The 24,351-nt window shown below is 42.0% G+C and overlaps 1 protein-coding gene across 2 annotated transcripts; it reads left to right on the top strand.

Moving 5' to 3' along the window:
* Window positions 1-3,610: 3,610 nt before the first annotated feature.
* On the top strand, window positions 3,611-18,520 carry ITM2A (integral membrane protein 2A). 2 transcript variants are annotated; one of them, XM_075007412.1, is made up of 6 exons: window positions 3,611-3,777; window positions 8,371-8,502; window positions 8,782-8,970; window positions 11,605-11,715; window positions 13,459-13,609; window positions 17,475-18,520. In XM_075007412.1, the coding sequence occupies exons 1-6, from the start codon at window positions 3,694-3,696 to the stop codon at window positions 17,561-17,563; spliced, it is 756 nt and encodes a 251-aa protein (XP_074863513.1). In that variant the 5' UTR covers window positions 3,611-3,693; the 3' UTR covers window positions 17,564-18,520. The 2 variants fall into 2 exon arrangements, with proteins under 2 accessions (XP_074863513.1, XP_074863514.1); XM_075007413.1 differs by lacking the exon at window positions 3,611-3,777 and adding an exon at window positions 7,637-7,896.
* Window positions 18,521-24,351: the final 5,831 nt, after the last annotated feature.

Below are 24,351 nucleotides of genomic sequence, written 5' to 3'. Positions count from 1 at the left end.
ATATTGACAATTGTTACAGTCATAGGGAAACTAAGTTCGTATCCTACTGTGGATGATGCCAAAGAGAATGAGTCACAAAAGCAGCAAAGCTATTGACCTACAATGCATAATAAATTTGGTTTTATGTCTTTATATTGCAATGCTTCTCTAATAGCACAAACACCAGTTGGCTTAAAGGGACAATTTAGATTCTCTTGAATTTCAAAGTGATAAAGATGCTCTCAGAGTAAATACCAGTAAAACCAGAAATTAAGGTATTTGGTAAAAAGAAAACCAAAGATAATCGTGATTGTGAAAAAAATAGATGAGACACTAATGTAATTATCGTTGGATTTTACGAACTCTAGGATTGGCTGGAGCCAACAAAGTGGGATAATTTGAAGGAAAGTGGAGCCAGTGCCTAGTGGAATTATCTGATTCACCAATAGTTTTGTGTTCAACATGCAAAGAGGTGGCCTTGTAGATCTTTCAGGTTAAAGTCAGATCCTCTGTATTAATTGATACAATAGTTTGGGGCTGTAAGGTTTCAAAGAAATGAATTTCCTAATGTTCACATTCCTCTTCATGGGCTATTGTTCATTGCAAGTGCTTAATGACATTTAATCAGATTCATTGGTATAAAATAGTTTCATGTTGGAGAAGTTCTGAAATATTGAGATAAATGATTACTTTACATATGATTTTAGGCATAGGCTGGCAGTAGAAATGCCAAATAATCTCAGAAGGAATTTTATGAGATTTCCACCTTAGTTTTCCAAGAAATTTGGATAAATTTCCAGAAAGCCTTCATAATTTTGGACGCTTCCATGGACGAACTTTCTTGAGGCACACCCAACTCAAATTATGCAGAACATGGAAATTCGATCCTGATCAAGATGAGACATGCAATAAAGATACCCAGATAAAGTGCTGGCGACATCTAGAAAAAGTGCTTGCCTCTCTTAGTTTTATCATTGTGGAATTCTGCTGTCTTATTAAGAAAAACAAGAATATTCACACTCTCAGACAAAGAAAAATAGATGCTGAAGGAGAGAGAGAGACAAAGCCAATCTGGGCAAGTAATACTAAACATAAAGAAATCATCCTAGAAATTATTCAGATAAAATATAAAATTCCAGATTTCAAATAGAGTATATGAGGGTTAGGCTTTGTGCAGGGTATACAGTTTCAGCAAAAGGAAAATGAATGTAGCAGTGATACCTTCCTGTAGCAAGATTAATCTAACTTTGTTTTTGGTGCTGTGGTGCTATGGATTTTTTGTTTTTTGGCTGAACCAGTTCCTGACATGCAAAAGCTAGGAATGAGAAATAAATCCATAGCTGGTTACATGGCAAAAATGAGGAAAGATTACATTTTGTGATAGGCACACTCAGCAGACCCAGACAGGTTAGAAGGTTATAAAGGATTTGATCATTCTTATTTGAAGTCAAAGGCAAAATTCTAATATATATAAAAGAAAATTGTACTGTAAATATAGGGTCAAATTCCAGCAGGATTGACTCAGATTTTCATCAGTCTAAAGCAGGAGTTCCATGTGGTTTGAGCAATGAGGATCTTTCGCATGAGGCATTAAACCCTAAAGTCTTGTCTGCCCTGCATGGTCATTAGATATTCCTTCATGAGAAAGGGTGCCACAAATACATTTTGTCACAATTTCCCCCCTCCTTTATGCAGTTGTGCAGCATGGTGCCCTTTTGATTACCACCCACTCTTGCTAGAGCCATCCACTATTCATTGGTGTCTGATCTATTTGTGTCCTAGTAACTTATCATCAGTACCACCAACCGGGGAACAGGAGGGAGGGAAGGGAACAAATGTATAGTCTTGGCCTTGCAAAGGGGCCTAATGCTCCTGACCACCGCCACTGCTGTAGTAGCTGCGGTGGTGGCCTGGCACTCCAGGCCCCTTTGAAATGCTGTAGGAGTGCACTCCACTGCACCACATGGTGTCTGAGGGCTGGTGGGGGGAAGGCAGGGCCTTACTCCCAGTGGCTCTAAGGGCTGGCTACCCTTGGTCCTGCTCCTTCTGGAGACATGAAACTGCACCCCACATACTGTGTCGCTGAGCTGCCCTCCCCATACCTTGCCACAGTGGTTGTTGTCAGCCATGCTGCTTATTATATGTGTGTGTGTATACTGATTACTTATATAAAACTTCCAGCCTTCCCAAATTCACACCCCTGAAAAATGCATGATGAATTGTGAGATCAGACCTCCCTAGGAAATGTAGCTATTGGAGGGGAGAAGATGGGGCAGGGTGGGACAGGGCTTCGTGGGGGGCACCCCAGCTGGCAGGTGCTACTACACATCAGGCTCCAGCTGCTAGTTCACCAGGTCAGGGAGGGAATGGGACTTCCTCCTCCCCTGCACAGGCACTTTTGGGAGGAGGGAATAGATCCAACCCACCTCCAGGTAACGTTCCTTCCTGCAGGAAACTTCAGGCTGTGGAGCAGACAGAACCCAGCGCAGAAATGAGGGTGGCAATCAGATGAGATCCCACCCATCCACAATAGCTTTGCAACCCTCCATGACCTTCTTTTGAGTTCAGACCCCACCATTCCACCAGAAAATTGACCAAATTAAAATCACCCTGCCGTGAAATTGACCCAAATTGACCATGCATGGGATACATCCCTAATAATATTTTGCCACGGAGCAGTATCATTGTTAATGAGCGGCGTCTTTGTCCTGTCATCTTGTCAGGACAGGAACCTCATTTTCACAGACAAATATAAAATACCACGGACAATTATGCCACTATATAAATAAACGTAAAACACTCCTGCATGGGAGGAAAGTTGTTTAGACAGGACACTAGGCACATTGCGAGTGGGTGGCAGGGCTGGACGAAGGCTCAGAACAAAATGAATCCTCCGGGTAGGGAGGGGCAGAACTGAAATTGTTTTGACAAACTGCTATGCAAAGGCACATGGTGTTGGTGCGTAACTAAGGCTCCTGCGCCTACCTACTGTTTCTGCCCCAGGGTTTCCCACAGCCGCCCACGTAAACTCAGCAGTAACACCACAGTCCCTAGTGGGCTTCATGGCGTATCAGGCCCCTCTCCTTCTTGAGACCAAAACCTTCCCTGGAGCAGTTTTCCTTTGTATTGCTTGGCCCTTCGGGAGCTGGGTTTGGCAGGGCGCAGGGACAAAGGGGTGGCAGCAGGGGACTGTCAGGCTTAGGACCCAAAGGCGTTTCCCGAGGGTGGCAGCGCTTAGGCCCTGACTGAGCAGCAGCTGAGAGTGCCCTGGGCCGCTCCAGGCGGGATGTGCAAGCAGGGACCCCTCCGGCCCCAGCAGAAGCGCGCAAGCAGGTGGGTGCCCACAGCCCGCGCTGGGAAAGGCGGCCTCGCGGCCAGGAGGCGGAGCGGGGACGGGAGGCTCTGACTGGAGCGTGCAGCCCAACTCTTGCCGTGAGCTACCCCGCCCCCCCGACTCGTTGCCATGGAGACCGTCCTCCCGCCGCTCCAAAGGGGCAGTATTATGACGCACCCGCCCTGCAGGGGGACGCCCCGCCGCCCCTCGCGCGCTCGCTCGCGCGGCTCCGCCGAGCTCGCGGACGCGCACGGGGCGTAGCGACGGAGCGCGCGCGCACAGACGCACGGGCGCGTTGGCTCTTCCCCCCCCGCCGGGCTGCGAGTCCGGAACAGCGGCGGTTGCGGCAGGGCAGTGCGCAGCTCGGAGCAGGCAGCGCCATGGTGAAAATCGCCTTCAGCTCCCCCTTCGCTCACAAGGACGAGCCCAAGAAGGATGCGGGCGAGGCGCTGGTGGCTGACAAGGTGCGGGGCGGGCTGTGCGGGGCGCCTCCATCTTCTTGTGGCGTCAGTTGCCTGGGGACGGTCGTAGGGCCCCCGGCGAGGGACTAAAATGGCGGAGATCGAGGTTGCCCCCTAGGGAGGGGGCAGCCGCTTGCCGGTGACGGGGGTTCTCTTCTTTGCTGCCCCTGGGGGAAGAGGGGTCCTTGGGGCCCCTGCAAGCGGCGGTCGGAACTCGGTGGGGAGGGGTCTGGTCTCGGCGTCCCGGTCACTGGAGGGAGGGATCCATTTTGTGTGGTGCGGGGGGGCAGTGTTGCTCCAGCCTCTAATGGAGGCCGGCTGGCCCGCTGCGCCTCGCACGGCCATTTGCGTCCCTTTAACTCACTTGCTGGTGTGATGGCGTCGAGGATTGCGGGGCGCCTCAGAGCTGGGAAGCTGCGCTGAGCTCCCTGCTGCGCAGCCACCCCCGCAGCTCCCGGCTGTGGTGCTAATCGGGGGGCAGTGGGGGGGGGGCGCTATGGAAATGCAGCATCAGTGCGCTGCTTTATGCCGTTCGTGAGCCGCGAATCCGCCACTGCCAGCGCAAAGTACGTCCTGTTCAGTCCGCGAGCCCCGAGACGGGCTTTAAAACGCTCTCCAGGGGCCGGGAAACAGTGTGCGCTGGGGCTGGGGGATGATTGCGCTTCGATTGACCAGCTGACCCCACTCTGGTCTGAACGTTGCACTCTGGCATGAGCAGCTAGAGTGAAACTGGTTTAAAGACACGGAAAGGGCGAACCAGCCAGCTCATGTAGTTCTACAGTTGACCCCGATCACCTTCACGGTCAAAGCCTTTTTGTCTCCCAATTCTGGCTGTGCCTGAACATGCAACTGCCCGTGTTGTTATGAAGGCATTGTTCCAATTATTAGGGAAGATGGAATTGTTGTAAACTGTCTGTGATTAAGTTAAATGTGATTAGAATTAAGGTTTCTCTTTAAGAACTTTAAATAGAAACTAGGCAAAAACACTTAAACGTGTCAAGAATTTTTTTTGTTAAATGGTGTAGTGTAAAGGAAAGAGTGACTTTTTCGCTATGCTTTTGCATTAGTCAGCTGTAGTCTTAACCACTGGGTTAGCTAAACTGTTAGCTCTAGAAAGATAATATAAATTTAGTTCCTGTGTACTTATACAGACACACAACAGGTCAGAGGCTGAGTTCCCATCTATCCTGGTCATTTGCATATCTAGTAGGAAAAAAATGCATTTTAGCTTGAGATTGGCCCATATATCCTGTTTGTGTAACTGACTCTCTTATTATACAATAGACCCTTCCCTTCCAATGATACAGGCATTGAGTTGCACATATCTTGGGTTGTCACTCAGAGAAGTGGGAAGACTGACCAGTGCAGCACTGTATCCGCTGCCCCACAGGAGAGGAGAAACCCACTGTTACCAAGGGTGGTAGCCTTACTCTCCCTGTGCAGGGGCAGCAGCTTCTGTCAGTGAAGGTAGTCCAGAGTAAGGCTCTCAGCTGTCTTCCCTGACAGGAGTGGGGAAACTGACCCAGGGCAGATGACCTGCTCACTTTCCTGGCTCCCCTGAATTGCCCGAAAGTTGACTTATGCAACCCCCACATAAAACAAGGGTCTACTGTATTTGTCCATAAAATGTCTGAGTTCACTTGATCTTTGTAGATATATATTTTAATCGTTTCAACTTTAACATGCTACCCTTTTTTTTTTTTTTTTGCAGCCTGAACACTTTTGTATGTGTTATGTATGCCTTTTTTCTTTTTTTCTTCCTTTCTCATGAAAATGAGATGAGCAGGTTTTCATTTGAGCTACATTGTGTTGACTCATGCCTTTCAAATATTGACTTAAACTTAACTACAAAAATCCGCAGGCAAGCTTTTTGCTCCAACTCCAGAGTGTAATGTAGCAAATCTTAGGTATGGGTGAATACCACACAAATCCACCTAAATAAAAGTGAAGTAAGCTTGGCTATTTTCACTTCCTTTTTGTATTTGCTGGAATAATGGGAAGAAGACAAGTTTACTGGCACAGTTGTTTCCTGAAGCATATTTCAATAAAATATCAGACTACATTTGAACTCTATTATAATGCATACAATCTTCCTTTCGTAAAATAAAAGAAAACAGTAAATGTTGTATGATGTGTTCAGAACAAACCATAGGTATTTGCCCACATTATTATGAAGTGAAATAAGTTTCCCATCTAGACAGCTTTAGGGGAATCTTCATAATTGGAGCAATAACAGAAGCACGCCAACATTTAAGTAATCGTGACAGGATGGGGAACCATTTAATTGTGTATATATAAATATATTGTGCAGTATGATGGAAATATTTAGGGGCAAAATAAGACTGTCCTTAAATGTAAGGTGTTTTTTTTTTGTTAAGAGATTTTATTGTGTCCCATTCTAAATGTCTGCATGGTGAAAGAATTCTCACCACAGAGAAACTGGAATAGGTTTAAAATTTTTTCAGTCTACTACAAGCAGCTGTTTTGCTGAATCAGTACTTGTTTACACCAGTAGTACTCAAGCAGAATATCAGAAATGCATCTGACATGGTTTAGTGCCTGAACCAAACTGTTTAGCTGATAACTTCCTTCAGTATGTGAGCTTTCAAGTTTTTGCTCAGCAAAACATGGATATCCTTTTTTTTTAAAAGGAAATGGGTAATATTCTTACAAAAGGCGCTTTTCATGTGTTTGTTTATATTCTGGTAGTGCCTAGAGGTCCTGGTCATGAATTGCTGTCAGACTATGTTAGGCACCTAGGTATAAACAAAAGATGATCCCTATCCCAAAGAACTTGTAATTTAAGTCTGTTACAGTGGTTCTCAAACTTTTTGGCTCGTGGCCCACCCCTTTCAATTCTAAGCTTTCAGTAGACTGCTAGGCAACCACCCATTTGCTTATCGTTAAATACTGAATTGTTCAATTAGGCTACAGGAGCATTAAAATGTAGATATACAGCTGTAATATAGAGGGTGAGGCACAGGGCTGGGAGCCAGGGTGGGCTCCCTGCTGTGATGGCAGTCTTAGGGAGAGAGTCCTGGGCCTGCAGCCCTCCTGCAAGATGGTTGCAGACCACACGTTGAGAACCACTTATCTATATTAATCTGTTCCTGTACTAATGTGCTATGAAGAATCCAGCCTATAGTTGTGGGGCTCTTGCATTTTGCATTTGTTGTTGTTTGTGTGCATTTGGCAAACATAGCTGAGAAACCCACAAGTTAGCTGTTCCCTGAGATATTTGCTTCTATTTTGTACAAGTAACACCTACTGTTAATTCTCTGAATAAAACACTACTTACAGCCTACCTCCTAGTCATATAGACTTCTTACACAGCAACAGAAGAACACTAAATGAATAGGAAAAAGTTATTGAAAAAACAAAAAAAAAAAGTGTGAGATTGAGGTTTAAAAAGACACTTAGATATTTACATAGCGTGTAGTGGCTTTGTTTTGATGGACTCTTTTTTGGTCAGGAACAACGTATGAAAGGAGGTCATTGTATACAAAACCAAGAAAAAAGCTTTGAAAAAGCTTTGACTGAAAGAAATCAAGATCTTCCCTGCCTCTTTAAAAGCTTTTGAAACTTGCTGGAGTTTCTTCAGATAGCTTACTGGAAGAAGGATAGTTAGTTATACATGTGATAATAAATAGGAAGTTTAGATTGCCTCAAGCTCATGAAATCTGCTGTATCTCAAATGTAAGACAGCAATGAAATTTTGCATATTTTTGAAATGGAGTTATTAAATTAATACAAATGTTTTTCCCTTTCTAGCTGGAGTCTGCTGTGAGCATTTTACAGTAAACTGTCAATTTCAGGGACCATGAATGGACAACTGTGTTCCCAGAGTCCGGTGGTGTCTGTAAAATCCTAAAATCCACAACTCCCGTCAGGGAAAAAAAAGTTGCAACTTACTACTGCTGTTGCCTGGAGGAACCACCACCTCCTCCGCTGGAGCTGCTGTGCACCCCTCTCACCAGGAGTGGGGCATGTACATTGGCAGATGGCACTTGCCACTCATGTGTGCATCCTAGTCCTGGTGGGAAGAGCATGTGGTGGCGGCAGAGTGCCTCCAGCTGTGCATGGTGGGCTCTGGCAGTTCCAGCTCCAGCGGCAGTGACTCTGGTGAGTTGCTGGCTTTTGGGGGGGCACAACTGGGGCTAGAGGAGCTGGGGGGGCAGTAAACCCTCATTTAATGGACTTTTGGGAATAGTGGATGCCCCTCATCCCCATTAGCCTGTTAAATTGAGGGTTAGTGTATTTATTTTGAATATACTAAAATGAAACGGTTTAACATCAGAAGACTTGCAGTTTTCCCACTTCTGGCCAAGAGTGGGTCAGACTTCCAAAGGCTTTTTGAAATTGCTGCTGTTAGCTACATTTTACACTAAGAGCATTTTCATTCCCTTGTTTTTTAAAAAGTTGGGCTTAGGTTTTCCTGGTAGTGTGCAAGGGCAACTATTGAATAAAAAGCTGTATTTGAGAAAAGAGAATGTGATGTGCCATGTGGCTCACGGTCAATTGGGTGGCAGAATAAGTGTGCTTATAAATTCAAGCAACTAAATTTTTGTCAAATCTTGTATCTATTTTTCTTTAAAGGATCCAGAAATTGCAACACGTGGAAACGAAAATTCATCTGGAAGGTGTTTATTGACACTTTTGGGTCTTGCATTCATCTTAGCAGGTGTTGTGGTTGGTGGAGCATGCATCTACAAGTATTTCATGCCTAGGGTAACTTGAATATTTATTTGCTTTGTTCAGAATAAATGTTTGGATTTGTGAACTTTTTTGTATTTTCACAATCTAAAAAAATCAAAATAGTAATTAATAGGTTTATTACGAGACTTCTGTCAGGGTATTGATTAAAAATTGAGGCTTAACTGAAATGTTACAGGCCTTCACCCTTGAAGGTTAGGTAGAAAAGAACTATACTTTTGTTTTAGTGCTACTTTACATTTTAAAAGTGAAGTGCTACACCAAAACAATGACAGAGCTGACTTTTATTTTTAGCACAAGATGTACCGTGGGGAAATGTGTTACTTAGAAAATGAAAATCAGGATCGCTCTGTAGAACCGTACTACCTGCCTGTTGCAGAAGAAGCTGACATTCGGGAAGATGACAATGTAGCAATCATTGATGTTCCAGTTCCAAAGTTCTCAGATAGTGATCCAGCAGCTATTGTGCATGACTTTGACAGGGTGAGTTTAAAGGGTCATTTTTAATACTTTCGGAAAATGGATGGCTTTACTGCCTACCTGTTCTCAAAATGATAGTTTACTGTGACTTTGTGCATTTCTCACTGCTACTACTGTAATTAAATATCTCTTGATAAACTGTCTCTCAGTCTTAATAAAGAGAGCTTTATTAGTGTAGGCATAAACTCTAGCTTCACTACTCTTAAATTTGGAAGCCTTTTCAGTTATAACAAGTGAAACAGGTTCATTTACCAGAATGGATTTATAAGTTGCTATGCAACTTAAGCATGTTTTTGGCTGTGACAGATTTTGTAACTCCTGGTAATTGAGCTGAAATGCCACCTACCTGAAAACTTAGAGTTTTGAACCTGAATTGGGACAGGAGAGTAAACATCACTAATTTTTAAAAAAAAAACAAAAAAACAAAAAAAAAAAACACTTTAGCAAGTCTCCTTTTTAGCTGTTGACTGAGGAAAGGGCCATACAGCAAAACAAATGTCAAGTTACTTTTATTTTGTGGGGGTGGTAAAGGAGGCTGATGACAAACTCCTATTCTAAATGTATTTAAATTGGTAGAAAGCTAGGAACTGGCAGCACTATTGGGCTATTTAGATGTATCTTTCTAGAACAGAGTGGGGAACCCCTGCCTGTGATCCAGATCTGGATCCGGATCCAGAGAGCAGTTTTCTTGCATCTGGACCCTGAGGCTCATGACTCCTGTCCCCCATCAGGGAAGGGGAGGGAAATGACAGTAGCAGCTTCAGCGCTTCTTGGAGGCTTTATCCTGCCCACTCTGGCCAGAATTTCAGCCAAGCAAAACAGGGGTGGGTGGTGCCTGGGAGTGTGTGGGGGAGGGGGAAGGGTGCAGAGCCACATGCATCTGGGGGTGCTGCCCAGACTCTGGCATCAGACGACAACTGTGCCCTGCCCAGACCCTCTCCACACTCTTGCTCCCTCCACCTTTCCTCCTTCCCCAACTGTGACTACTCCCTTCCAGACCCTGCAGCCCAACCCCTTCAGCAACCATCCTCCCACCTTCCCCTGCACTCTCCATCCTGCCCAGACCCCCAGTTCCAGTCTACTCATGCACTCCTGTCCAGACCCACCCCGCAATCCCAAGTCTGCTGCTTGACAGATCCTTCCCACACTGAACCCCTCACTTTTTGCCCCATCCCAGAGCCTAGAGGTGTCCATAAAATGTACTAGCCCTGGGCCCATCAGGCACTGGGGCTGGTGTGTATTTGGAACGAGGAGGAAAGTGTGTGAATTTTTATTTATTTTTTTTCCCATCGTTCTCACTTTTGTGTAGCCTCTGACTGATTTGTCTGTGGTTCACTGGGCCCTGGCCTGAGAAGAGGTGTCCTGGTCCTGTTTTAGAGCCAGAACTGAAGAGGGGTGTGTTGTAAAAACATCGCTGTAAAATAACTAAAATTTATATTTAAACTTAAATATATGAATCTTATAGATATGAAAGCTTCCTTTTAAAAATTATGACAAAGGAAGTTAGCTTGAGAACAACTGCTCTGTGTTTGGATCACACTAAATCTTCTCCAAAATTGGTCATATTGTCATCTGCACAGACATCAACCAAAATTGGGATTTTTTGAAAAGCCTACCTAATTTTTGCAAGGTTACATTGTGAGCAGTGAAGATCATCTCAGAGCAAATCAATGTGTGTGACCTTGAGAAAAATACATTAAAATGTGGCATTTTCATGTATTTTAGAAATAAAAACAAAACAAAAAAATGCAGTTGCTTTTCAGAAGTGTGTACTGGAGTCTGTTGTAATCTTCAACAGGCAGTACTTCTGTAGGTGAAATTTCAGCTTTTGCAGGGGAGGGATCTTCTGGATACATTCCGTTTTTCAAAATCTACTGCCTACCTATGAAACTATACTGAGCACCAAAATGTGAATATTTAACAGTTTTTCTGCTGACTCCTTTTACTTGCTTTTGCTGCATCTCTTCCATTTTTATTCTTTAATTCACACTCTTGTATGTCCTTTGTACAGTAGAACCCCGAGATATGTGCACTCAAGTTGCACAAATCTTGGGTTAACGTGGCTGAGTGGTGGGGAGCTGGCCCCTGGCTCTGGGCTGCCTGCCATTCAGGAGAGCTGGGAAATTCACCAGTGCCAGCAACCCTGTTAACTTTCCAAACTCCTGTGAATAGCGGGCAGCCAGGAACCAGGCAACAGGTGTTAAACTCTAGAGGAACATTTTAATTAAGTGCTTATAATTACAGGAACAACTTTTCAAGATACCAAGTCCTATTTTTTTGATATTAAATGTATTTCTTGTCATAAGAAGCTTCTTCCTGGTAGGAAGACTTTCTTTTAAAGCATGAAGGCTTATGCTCGTGTTGCCTTTCACTTCCTGTTTAAAAGGCTCTCTTACTTGACGTAGAGCTGTAGCCTTTGTCATACTCTGTATCGAAAATAGTTTAATTTAGTTCTATTTTTGCTTGGTCTAGAAAGTTAATTCTGTTTTGATGTGTTTAATATGCACCGATCTTGGCATGCTAGATTTTTTTTTTTGAGATTCTGTAAAACACAAAACTAAGTCTATTGTAATCATCCCAAAGTAAGGTAATACTTGATTGATTTGAGAATCGCTATTAAACCTCTTTCCATAATAGCTTCTGACTGCTTATCTTGACTTACAACTGGGTAACTGCTATGTGATCCCTCTGAACACATCTATTGTTATGCCACCAAGGAATCTGATGGACCTGTTTGCAAAACTGGCGGTATGTAGAACTTTTCTATTTTGCATAGCATATCTAAACGTGTGACTTTTTTTTTTGATAATAAATGAAACTACATGTACAAAATTCGGTAGCAGTAACTGTCCCCATTCCCACAATGAATCTTTTTGCTCTCGAGTGCTTTTCCCTTCAGCTCACCGTCTCTGCAATACAGCTTGATGGTCATGTTTCAGTACATCCTGTACATGTTGATTAGATAGTTAGCCTGAAAACTTAAGTTTTCAGGCTAACTGCTCTCAAATACTAAATATCTAGCTTTTAAGAGAGCAAGAACTTGTAAATAACGTCAGATCTGGCCTTTGGGGGGTGGGGAACGTACAACAGACTTTTTTGAAAACAAATGGTCTGAAATTGGAAGTGATTGGAGTTTTGTGTGTGTGTATTTAGACTCTCTCTCTTCCAAGTGGTCGACATCTAATCATACACTGGTGTGCAGTTGTGAACTTATTTCGTGATACTAACTAAGAATCAGTTGCCTTTCAAGGCACTCTGCTTTTTGGAATTAGAAAATCTGATTTCTGCTTCCAAATGAGATTTTTGAACTGGGGTTAAGCTTTCCAGGCTGTGTTTTCCAGTTAAATATATATTCTTCTCAGCCAGCATGGATTTATGCAGTTTGATTCATACATCAATATAATTTTTTAGCTTTACGGAGACATTAAACTTTTAAGCAACCTAAGAATTGAAGAAGGTCCATGATGGGTTTGACCAAAGGTCTGTCTAGTCCAGTGTCCTGTCTTCTAATAGTGGCCAGAGTCAGATGCCCTTAGACTATATATTTTAAAAATAAAACATTTTAAAGTCAAACAGGAAACTGCTATTGATCTATTAGACTTGCTCTTAAATTTTGGGCTTTTTTTAATCCAAAAGCCAGAAAATCAGATGGCCTTTGAAACCTATTTAAAATTTCTAATAGACTCCTCACAAACTAAAGAGAACTGTGTTGTGCCACGGTATTGAAATCAGCAGAATGTTATCGCCTCTGGCCAGAGAGAGAAACTTAAAGGCACGTGGCTTCATGGCTTAGTTACTTGTGTTGGAAACAGTTTTAACTTTTGCTAAGGTGTGCCAATATCTTCATGGAAACAGACTTTCTAATCCTTTCCTCTGTGGTGTGTGTTTTTTTTGTTTGTTTTTGTTTTTGTTTTTGTTTTTTTTTTTTTAAAACATACAGGGAGGATAGTGCCTAAAAGAAGGGGATCTTGTTTTACCTCATTGCTCACTTCTCTTATGCTCCCCTGTTCTCTCATGTGCTTATGAAACTGCTGCTTCTACAGAGAAATTTATCTGCCATGTTGTTTAAAATATGTGGAAGTGTCTGCTTTTTTGTCTTTTGTATATTCACGTCCTGGAGATAATTAGCTTTCAAATAAGGAAAACATAACCACTTTAATGGTGGGGGCTGAACTGTCCACTTTGACGGACTTAGTTTTTGCCACATGCTTGGGTTGTGAGAGTAGGTATAGCATCTTAACTACAGCTTTTCTAATATAGTACCCTAACCTGATTCAATTAACATTTGCACTCTGACCCTTAATCATGGGCAGGTAATATTTAAAAATACTGCTTCATTAACAATCTAATGAATAAAATTACCATGCAAAATCCTGTAGTAGTCAAAATTAACTCTTTTATCAGGTGATAATGCAGAAAACTAGCATAGTTTCTTAACAGAATGTTAATGAAGGAATTGAACTGCGGTTTCTTTTTTTTCCCCCCTTCTAGACTGGTTCTTACTTGCCTCAGACTTACGTAGTTCGTGAAGAAATGGTGGTAACAGAAGAGATAGATAATGTATCTGATTTGGGCATTTTCATTTATCAGCTTTGTGTAGGAAAAGAGACCTTCAGACTTCAGCGCAGAGATCAGAGAGCAGGTGAGTGTTTTTGTTGCCTGCAGTATAGGCAATACATTATTTCAGTAGACGGGAAATTGGATTAAAAAAAAGCTTTGCTCAAGAAACAGGTAGGTGTTCATACCCCACAAGACAGGCTCTTGCTGCCTTTGCTTGCTTTTTTTTTTTATTTTAAATTAATTTTGTTCCACTTGAAATTCTTTGAATCCAAAGATTTTCTCCTTCAGTAAGACATGAGTTCTTACAGATTAAACGCTGAAAGATATGCCCAAATACAAGCCTGAATGGGAATTTACTTACGCTCTTTCGTTTTAGTCAGCAGTCTTGAGACAGTAGAGTGTTTGGAATTTGGGAGACTATATGTATGAATCTTGTTTTTGTTCCCACCCCGTCTGGACAGTTGGCCTTTGGATAATAGGGTATTTCTCTTCGGTTAGTAGCACTTAAACTGTAGAATCCCTTTTGGTGGATGGTCGTTGGCACAAGCAACAAATCTTGGAAGAAATCTTAAAAGGAAATCTGAAAGAGACACGCCTAGACCTGCATGTGATACAACTTAACATTCATGCTTTGGTTTTAAAAATTCTGGTTCACGATTCAGTTTCAACCAAACTAGAGCACTGCCACCTATTCAGATATGAACTTGGTGTGTAAGTCAGTGGTTCTCAAACTTTTTTCATGTACTGCTTGAAAATTGCTTATCTTGATCCACTTACTGATCTTTCCAAACACTATTTGTGCCCTTAGCTAACTGTTGTAAAGTGTTTTGGACAAAAGCACAGTATTAAAACTCTTAATGAACACTTTCTTTGTTCCAAAAATCAAAGTGCACAATTCATATTTTAATATTGATTAAAGGTCTCTTCCCCACCACAGCAGCTGTGGCCCTGGAGCTGTGGAAAGTCCCCTTTTTCCGGCTGCTACAGACATGCACATCCCAAATTCTCCCCACCTAGCTCCTTTTTCCCCAACCTCACTGGGCCCTTCCACCTACAGTCTATTTCCCCCAGGCCACCACCTCACTTTCCACATGAGGGTCCAAGGTCCAGGCACCTAATTAGTGGCTCACAGGCATGGCTCCACTATTTAGGTGGACAGCCCTTCATTCGTTTGCGTGACTGGCCTGGTGTGTGTGCCTTAGCAGGAAGGTCCACAGATTAATTTGAGCATCTCTGATCTAAACTGTTGGAAATGCATGTGAATACACAAATATGCCAACAAAGCTGAATAATACTGGGGGCATTGATCATCATAGCTCTTCAAAGCACTTGGAGGTTTTTTATACCCAGATTACTGTAACTAACTCACATCAGAGGTAAGTCGGTCTCTCCTTCATCCTAATAGAACTACTGGGGTTGCTTATAGGAAACTGTTTGCTGAACATTGAACTTCTATTTTTCCTCTCTCTGCATGGGATTCCTTTCCTTGCTTTATTGTACAGTAGTAGCCTGTGTAGTAATATGAAAGGATATTCCTCCTCAGCTTGCTGGAGGTTCTCTTGGTGTCTTCTATGTGCAGGTGCTCCTAGCCTGCCCTAGTCTGTGAGCAAGGGACTCTATTGTTATGTCCTACTATTAGTTAACTAATACAATCCACTTTTTGGTCTCCCAACATATCTGTTGTCGTCGTCTTGATCCAAGGCCCCTATGATTTTGCTTCTTGATATTGTCGCTATTAGAAGAATAAAACTTTAAAGGATCAGCTGTTTCATTTCTGCTTTTGTTCTGCTGGCAGTAATAGAAAAGATTTATATACAGAAACAGAAATCTGTGCCCCTCAGACTTGCAAACGTGGGGAGAGGGAGGGTATTTGAGTCCTAGGCACATTTAAGATAATACTCTGTCCCAGTGAATGATCAATGCACTGAAGACTTTCACTAGTGTACTTCATTTGCCTCATGTGACAGTTTTCTTTTGCTCTTGTATATTAACTCTCCACTTAGTGTTGCTAACATATCATGTATCAGAGAGATAGCTGTGTTAGTCTGTGGCACCTTATAGACTAACGGATATTTTGGAGCATAAGCTTTCGTGGGCTAAGACCTGCTTCATCAGATGTTGGGGCGGGGGGTGGTTCAGAGAGGTATTTAAAGAGTGGAGTCCCAGTAAGAGGGAGGGCCACTCTTTAAATACCCCTCTGAACCCCACCCCCCCATGCGTCTGATGAAGCGGGTCTTAGCCCACGAAAGCTTATGCTCCAAAATATCTGTTAGTCTGTAAGGTGCCACAAGAGTAACATCATGCTAATGCATTAGTACTGACGGCAGGAGTTCAAATGTGCAATTTACATTAGTTGTTCGCATGCAAGTCTTTTTCAGGAAATAAGTAAACACATTTTACTGTGGTACAGTATGTTGCCATAATTAGGCTGGTGTGCCATTACATTTTTTTTTAGGGTATTTTAGTTATACTTTTAAGAAAATTGCCTGGGTCTGAAACTCTTCGCAGAAAATCCTAATATAAAAGATAATGTCTTGTTGTTAGCATGCAGTAAATGCCTTCATGCCTTTATATAACCAGAGATGCTCAAACTGATGAAAACCTATATATTTTTCATGTGGCAAACATTTTATTTTAGAGGAAGAGGAGGAAAAATAATAGAAGAATCATGCACTTAATCTACAGATCATTCAGATGTTCACTAGGCCTGATACTGGGGATTGAAAACACAGTGCTGGTAGTCTCAGCTCCTGGAGTGCAGCTCCTGGATTCTTGCCGCTAATTTGTTGACTCTTCAGAATTTTTTTTCCCGCCCCCTAGGAAGCTTAATGGGCTTGGGGGGACAGACAAGGAAAGACAGTAGTATATGGCTTATTTTCATTCTAATAAGTGTTTTTTTTTTTTTACTAGTGAAACGCAATACATAAGGCAGTTTTATACCCAGTTACAGAATTTTCTAGTGGCTTTATAAACTTTTGCTACAAAAGCCTTTTTAAAATAAGTGAAAATTCAGACTGTAGGCCACTCTTCTTGTCCATTTTTCTCTTGTAACAATATAAACAGGGTGTTGGCAGCTAGTATTTGGAAGGAGATTTTCATCGAAAACTTCTTGTTCTGCTAATCTCCCCAAGCAAATCTGTTGGTTATAGTCAGCTTCTGAACGTTCATGAGTTATCTAACATCACTGAGCACTGTATGAGGGAGACTTAATTCTAATAGTTACCATTTTAATCATGATCTTGCCATATTTTTGTCTAATTTTTTTTACAATTAAAACCATGTGGGAGGATCAGTTTTTGCTATAGTAGGGATCTGTATCCACTGTCAAGTTTTAATGTATTTTATCTATTGTCAACAGAGTGATAAATCAAGAGAATTGTCATATTTCTGTCAGTGAGTGGAAGTTTTGTTTATTTCACTGAGACCAGGATTGGGTCCTGGAGAAGTACTGTGTGCTATGTGAAGGTGGAAGTGCATGTTGGAACAAAAAATTATGTTCTGCAGTATCTCTTCTTCAGAATTACCTGAATGCTAAAGGGGAATTGCCTTCTGCAGCTTGAAGGAGTTAGGAAGGGCTGCAGTTTAACAGATGGGCCATTATGGCATGACTCTAATTAGTGTTGAGACAACAGCTTACAGTCTGAAGAGCTAAGAGGATACTAGAAACAAGGACACCTGACATTTATTCATTAAGTGGTACTTAGCAACTGTTTAGCCCTAATGTAATGTCAACACCACTTTGAGAGTAGTGAGGTTTTATATTTAATCAGCAGCAACCTTTTGTACAACCATCGTGACAACTTAACTGAATTGGCTTACACTATTTGTGTACTTGTATATTGCCAGATTAAACCAGTTTGTGTGCATGCATGCATGGACACACATGCACTTCTACCTAATCTGTACAGACCATATCTTGTAGCTTTAACTTTTTTTCTTCCTCACAGGTCTCCAGAAGCGCTCAGCTGAGAGCTGTCGTACAATCAGACACTTTGAAAATTCTTTTGTGGTTGAAACAAAGATCTGTCAACAGTGAAAGACACTGGATGGAAAGTGACTATTTCACATCTTCATTAAGAAGTCTGAGCTTTACAGCTTGACTTCTAAATTAAAATGTGCAGTGATAATCAAAAGCCTTATTATGCATCTGCTATGTATTGCTTTTATTACAAAACACATCACCATCTCGGCTTTCTTTTATCCTTGGTGTAACAAAGTGGCTTTCACTGAAACAAATTTTCGAAGTTAAGAAACTTGGTATCCACTTATCCATTGAATGTGTCTGACAGAATTTCTCTGGAAATGATGGAAAAATACAGAGTTAATTGATTCCTTTACCAGAATCAGTTTTTACACCTTTTGATTTTTCCCAGAATGGCAACATTAATGCATAAATAATCTGTGGTTTGCACATTTACTGTTGTTCTGTAGAATTGCTCTACACTCAGTTTTCTCATTTTAAAAAAAAAAAAAAAAAAAAAATTAGCACCCAGGTGTGAAGCATGTAAGATCTAACCTCAGTGATTATAAACCTCTAGCATTGCTTTTTTTCATTTTGTGCAATTACTGTATTGAACTCTTATGTATATTTGGAACCTTCCCTAAGTTTACATTTAAAATCTTTATACTTTTGATTTGTGTGGTATTTAGTTGTCATAGATTTAGTTACTGTTAATCACTAAAGTTTGTGTCAGTGTTTTGGTTATAAATTGGTTTATCTTATAACTGCCTGTTTCATAAAACCTCTCTTGGTGTGGATGTGACTGTAGCTATAAATTTAAACTACTTTGTTCTGTACACAAACTTTTTAGATCAGAACTTTTTATGAGCACGTAGGAATAATATTGCAGTCATGAATATTGACCGGTGTTGAGAACTGCAGTATGAAGATGGTAAAGATTTGCTAGAGTGCTGCAGATTCAAAACTTATCTGTTTTAAAAGGGACTTTATATTGACACACATACTGCAACCTTAATAAATGTTTCTTTAGAACGATGGTATTGGTCTTAATTTATGATGCTTAAAATGGTGGGTAAGTGTACCATACCAAATGGAGGCTAGGGTGGGGAGTGGAAATACAGAGTGGTGTTGTGGGAGGGGGAGGTAAACATGGATATAAGCTTATGAAGGAGCCTCTCCTTTTATTTTGCTGATCATTATTGTACTAGTGGGAATCTAAAAATTCAACTTGGAAGTTTCTGGCTCTTTGAGGCTTTTTCCTGTAAAGGTACTAGGTTTTGGTTTTGTATGACATGGGGGAGCACTTATCATTGGCTGTCTGTATTGACCCCTAGTGCTCATGGTTTGAAGTAAGTAAGAAGTCTTCAGAATGCAAAATGGCTGCTCATTTGCACATTTGTGGTTAATGTTCATATTCATGAGACTCATTTGCATATTTAAGCAGTGTAGGTGTGGTTCTGCTGTCAAAAACAAAAAAACAAAAAAACAACAACTTGTCAGAAGCATAAGGGGCTGCTGACAATGTTTGGTGCTTTTTTTTTTTTTGTTGCTCTGACCAAAACACACTGCTTGATTTCTGTTGTGAATATGCAAATTACCCTAATGTACACACTAGCCACATGACTATTCAAATGAGCCATCTTTTTGAATTTTCAGAGCTCAGTGTGGGCACAGCTGTTGGTTTTTTGTGAGTGTCCTGCCATGGCCTGTAGTTTTATAGCTACAGTGCAACTAAAGCATAAAAATCCTTTTCATAAGGTTCTTGAGCAGGGTTAATAAAAAATACTTTGGGAATGTATTTAGTTTTGATGGGTATATTGAGGCATGCAGAGTAACTTTCAGTAATGAATTTCACCACTCCTGAGGTGGATAATACAAATTATTGAAATTTACAGAACTGTAAATAAGTGATGATGATGTTGATTTTTGTGGCTTCACTTTGAATGGAGTGTTGGGTGCGTGCACACATCGAAGCATTTTAAATAAAGAGCTCACTTGACTATTGCAGAATTTCATTATTTTTCTCCTTGCAAATACATTCAACTGCTAACAAAGTGTTTTTTTTTTTTTGTTTGTTTTTTTTAAGGATCAGCCTGATGTCCCTGAATTTTTATCATTGTATAAGAGAACCTGACTTATAATTTTGGGTTATGTATGTCATACCAGATTGCTCTACAGAAACGGGTAAAAGACATTGCATGGTGACTTCATACCTAGTTAACGTCCCTGTCACTCAATCCTGGTGTTGATCTTTAGAAAAAGATCTACAAACACAGATTAATGTAGCTCACTTTTTTAATACTTACTATTTTACCGTTTAGAAAATTAAATGGTTACCCGTCTGACAGCTGTGATTCAGAAAATCATTCTAGTTTAATGGGTGTTTGAGTAGGAAGAACTGGGAGGCAACTGATATTTTTAGAATGTATGCTGCAGCCAGAGTTCACTGTAAGATGAGCACTTGGGTGGTTGCCTGGGAGAGATTCTGCTAATCAGCTGAGTGGCACCTGAGTGCCCACAGCCACCCATAGTGGGCAGCATTAGTTTTTGTTGGTGCTTCACATGTAACAAAATTTTATTCCACCCAGGAATGGGGGAAAAAAATAGAGGGAACAGTAGTATATGGCTTCAACCAGCAAAACATTAATTGCTGCTAAAGCAGTGGGATAAACTGGTACTGGGGTGGTAGATATGTTTCACATGCTGATCTCTCATTTTCCAGGGAGCTGGTGGTGGTGATCCTATCACGGGTGGTGTTGAAAAGTGCCAGTGTGACTTTGTCCAGGTCGGCATTGCCAGACTTCAGGTCAAAGTATCACTGTCTCTGGAAGTGGAGACCACGCTGCAAAGATACAGCTCTCTTGCAGGTGTTAGGGCTTCTCTTCCTTATCATTTTATAGTGGAGAAGCATGTGGCCCTGTGTGCTTCTAATACTCAAAGCACTGAAGTATGTGCTTAGCTTTTAAGGTACTTCATGTACATGCTTTGAAGTGGGGCAGAAGTCTGCAGCACAGAGTTAAAAGATGAGGATTCTAATTGTCCTTTGAACAGACTTATTAGGACAAGATCAGAGATGTAGCCGAGTTAGTCTGTAGCTTCAAAAACAAGTAGTAGTCTTGTGGCACTTTATAGACTGACAGATATTTTGGAGCATAAGCTTTTGTGGGCAAAGACCCACTTCATCAGGTGGACATGGCCCAGTATCAACAGCACTTATCAAAAGAGTTAAAAACAAATCAGCTCAGACACGGGGATGTGAACCTTTGTCGGAGTCTAATGGGGAGATAGTTAATATCTCCTCATTAGACTCTGACAAAGGCTGACTTGTTTTCCTCTTTTGAGTACTGTTGATACTGGGCCATTTCCACATAGCTGAATAGACCTTGTCAGCTCTGGCCCTCCCTCTTACTGGGACCCTGGTCTGTAAATACCCCTCTGAAAGCACCCCCCCATTCATGCATCTGGCGAAGCGGTGCCGCAAGACTACTTGTTATTAGGGCAAGTCACTTTATCGCTGCCTTGACTTTTTTTTGTGTTTTCCTCACAAGTAAGTGAGGTAGGGAATTAATACCTCCAAAAGATGTCTAGTGTCGTTTGCCTAATTGCTTTTGACATGCTTGTGTGGAAGAACTTAGTAAATTTAGTTACTTACATTTTGTTTTTCCGAGATCTTGATTGCAGAGCAAGATGAAACTTTTTAAAAATACTTCATAACCACTTGACTGGTATTAAGTATTCTAGGTACGTTTCCAATAACTCGCCTTCTTCCAACTCAGGTTTAAGAACCTGGTGGAATCCACAGCTGCTGTACGACACTAGAGTAAAGCAATAGCTTTGGTCAGCTAATTGGGACTGCGTAGCAAGAGTAATAAAGCAAATGAGTGTTTCAGAAGATGCAGGCAGCTTCTGCACTAAGTTGAATTTCCAGTGAGTTCTAATAAAGTTCCTTTTAAAAACAAAACTCCATATACACCTAGGCAGACTTTTTTTTGTGGGTGGGGGTGCACTTTTTTGGGCTTGCAGCGCAGCACATGGTGCATAGTTTTTCACAGTCCAGTTTCTGGATTATGTAACTACTTGTTTCGGTTTGCAGGATCAATTGAAATCTCAGCTGTATACTTCAAAATGAGGCTGAAGCTTATCTTGACATCTGCCCATTTCCTATTTTTTTGGCAAGTATAGGAATGGGAGGATCAGGCTCTAAGGCCTAGATTCACAAAGGAAATGTAATAAGAAGCTCGCCCTTGAGCTGCCTCAATTCAATAATGTTAAGGTGCCACTAGCATTCACAGAACCACTGCAGCTGCTAGCTAACCCTATAGATGCTTTGGCTGGGTGTTTATTTGCCCCCAATTTCAAAGATGGCATGTTAATCAGGGTGATGGGAGATTACTAATGAACTGCTGTGGTGAATATGCAACACTCATTAGGCTAATTCTTCCCCACGGCAACTTCAAAGTGTCAGACTTCAAAGTGCTGGCATGCGGGGAGCCACAGGTGCTTCAAAGTGCCTTCACTCCCCAAAATTTTGGGGAGTGAAGGCCCTTTGAAGTAGCACGGGCTCTTAGAAGTGCCTGTGCCTACCCACATGCTGGCACTTTGAAGTTGCCCTGGGGGCGAATTAACCTAATGAAGTGCTGTGTATTCACCGCAGCACTTCATTAGTAATCTCCCACCCCCCTGATTACCATTCCCCCTTCAAAGTTGGGGGCGAGTGTAGACAAGCCCTTTAGGTATCAGAGTTTCCATTAGTAAAATCCCCCTAGGCTCTTCGGTTTCTGATGTTAAGTACAATGCCACCTGGGAAGAAGGCCTAGTTTTGTGAATTCCCCTTATCTCCTCAATGGGGCCTAATCTGGTAGGTGTACTCAGAGGACACTTACCACCCCCACAAAAACATGAAGGGGTGGTGGCTTTGTTACCAATAACACATGGGGTCCACAACCAAAATAGCAAGATCATCCTAGCTCCAGGAGAGGGTACACAGCTACGCATACCACATGGCAATAGGTGTCAAACAACCTTAGAAGGGTTTTGCTCAATAATGTAGAGGATTTCTGGTTCATCTTACTGGCTTTTGAGAATCCCTGATTTAATTACTTAGGCCATGTCTACACTAGCCCAAAACTTCAAAATGGCTGTGCATATGGCCATTTCAAAGTTTACTAATGAAGCACTGAAATACATATTCAGCACCTCATTAGAATGCCAGCAATCGCGTCACTTCGAAATTGACACAGTTTGCTGCTGTGAGGCTCGTCCAGACGGGGCTCCTTTTCGAAAGGACCCCGGCAACTTTGAAATCCCTTTACTCCTAACAGCAGATAGGAATAAGAGGATTTCGAAGTTGCCGGGGTCCTTTCGAAAAAGAGTCCTGTCTGGACAAGCCACTGGGCAGTGAGCCATCAATTTTGAAGTGCTGTGGCTGCTGGCATTCTAATGAGGTGCTGAATACGTATTTCAGTGCTTCATTAGTAAACTTTGAAATGGCCATTTGCATTGCCCTTTTTGAAGTTTTGGGCTGGTACAGACATGGCCTTAGCCTTCCTTTTTCATTGTACCAGGAGCTTGGGTGTCTACCCTGGGGTTCAGAATGTTAGTGTGGGTGCAGTTATATCATCTATTGGACCAAATTTGCTAATGAAAGACAAGCTTTCAGACTACACTGAGCTGTTCTTTAGGTTTGGCTTGGGTAGAAGACCTCTGCAGCTTTAATCCTGGTTCTTTTCCTAGCAGAAGTTGGTGCGATAAAAGGTACTATCTCACCCTCATCTGATACTCTTGGACCGATATAGCACACAACAAAACTGCAAATGTCTTAGAATGGTCACTTCCACTACGTGATAACCTAAAAGTTAGGGACCGAAATGCCTAATTTTCTACCTCCAGTTTCTATCGGCTTACTCTTTCCTAAAGCCTTCTCTCAGGATTTCTTCTTTGCAACCCTTTTACTTTAGTATGCACTAAGCTTTTGTGTAGCAGTTTTTAAACATTTTACCGGTAGATGGCTCTTCAAGCTAACTCTTGTGGTTGTTGAAGTCTACTACTAAAATAACTTAGTGAAAGTAATAGTCTTCTATTTTTATGTACTTCATTATTTCACAGACCTCAAGTACTTTAATGTCTCATTGCAGACATTCTGCTTTACAAACCATGTAGCAAAATAAAACTGATGTTTGCATTGTGCTATTCTGTGTCAGAATTTTAGAGCTGCTTTGTACTTTGAGCAAGCAGGACGTATATACTAAAGGAAAGAAAGTTGTTGCTCATGATTCTCTGTCTCTCATATATACATAATTTTAGAGAGTGCCTGTGCTTCTGTGAGTCCATTTGTTCAAAAAGTTCTCCTAAACTATAAGAACTAGGCCCACTGACTTTGCTATGCATCTTCCTCTTAACCTAACTTAAACCAAGGTCAGGGTTTGGTTGTGCCTGAACAATAAAGTGCTGGGAAAGGGGCTGTTTTCCAGAGTATGGAAAAGGAGGTGGTGGAGGGGCACAGAGAAGAGATACTGAGAGTGGCTACTGGGGGTTGCTGCACACCAAGGACTGGGGCTCCACCATCTTGCCTGCCAGAAAGAGGAGGTAAGAGGATCCTCCTTCCCCCCCCCCCCCCAAACTCAGAGCCTGCCTCCCTTCCCCTCATGGAGAGCTTACAGGCCACAGGAGGAGCTGCTGGAGGGGGCAGCCTGCAGGCCACAGGTGGGGGCACTGGAGGCCAGGGGCAACCCCCAGGTAGCCTGCAAACAATGGCAGGAGGCAGCCTACTGAAGTGTGCCCTCCTACCACCAAGGCAACCTGCAGACCACAGGAGGGTAGCTGGAGAGGAACAGCACACACAGTCTCCACCCACAAACAGCTTA

The sequence above is a fragment of the Carettochelys insculpta genome, chromosome 13, assembly GCF_033958435.1.
Source record: "Carettochelys insculpta isolate YL-2023 chromosome 13, ASM3395843v1, whole genome shotgun sequence".
Classification (NCBI taxonomy): Eukaryota; Metazoa; Chordata; order Testudines; family Carettochelyidae; genus Carettochelys; species Carettochelys insculpta.
This window is presented reverse-complemented; position numbering and strand designations above follow the sequence as displayed.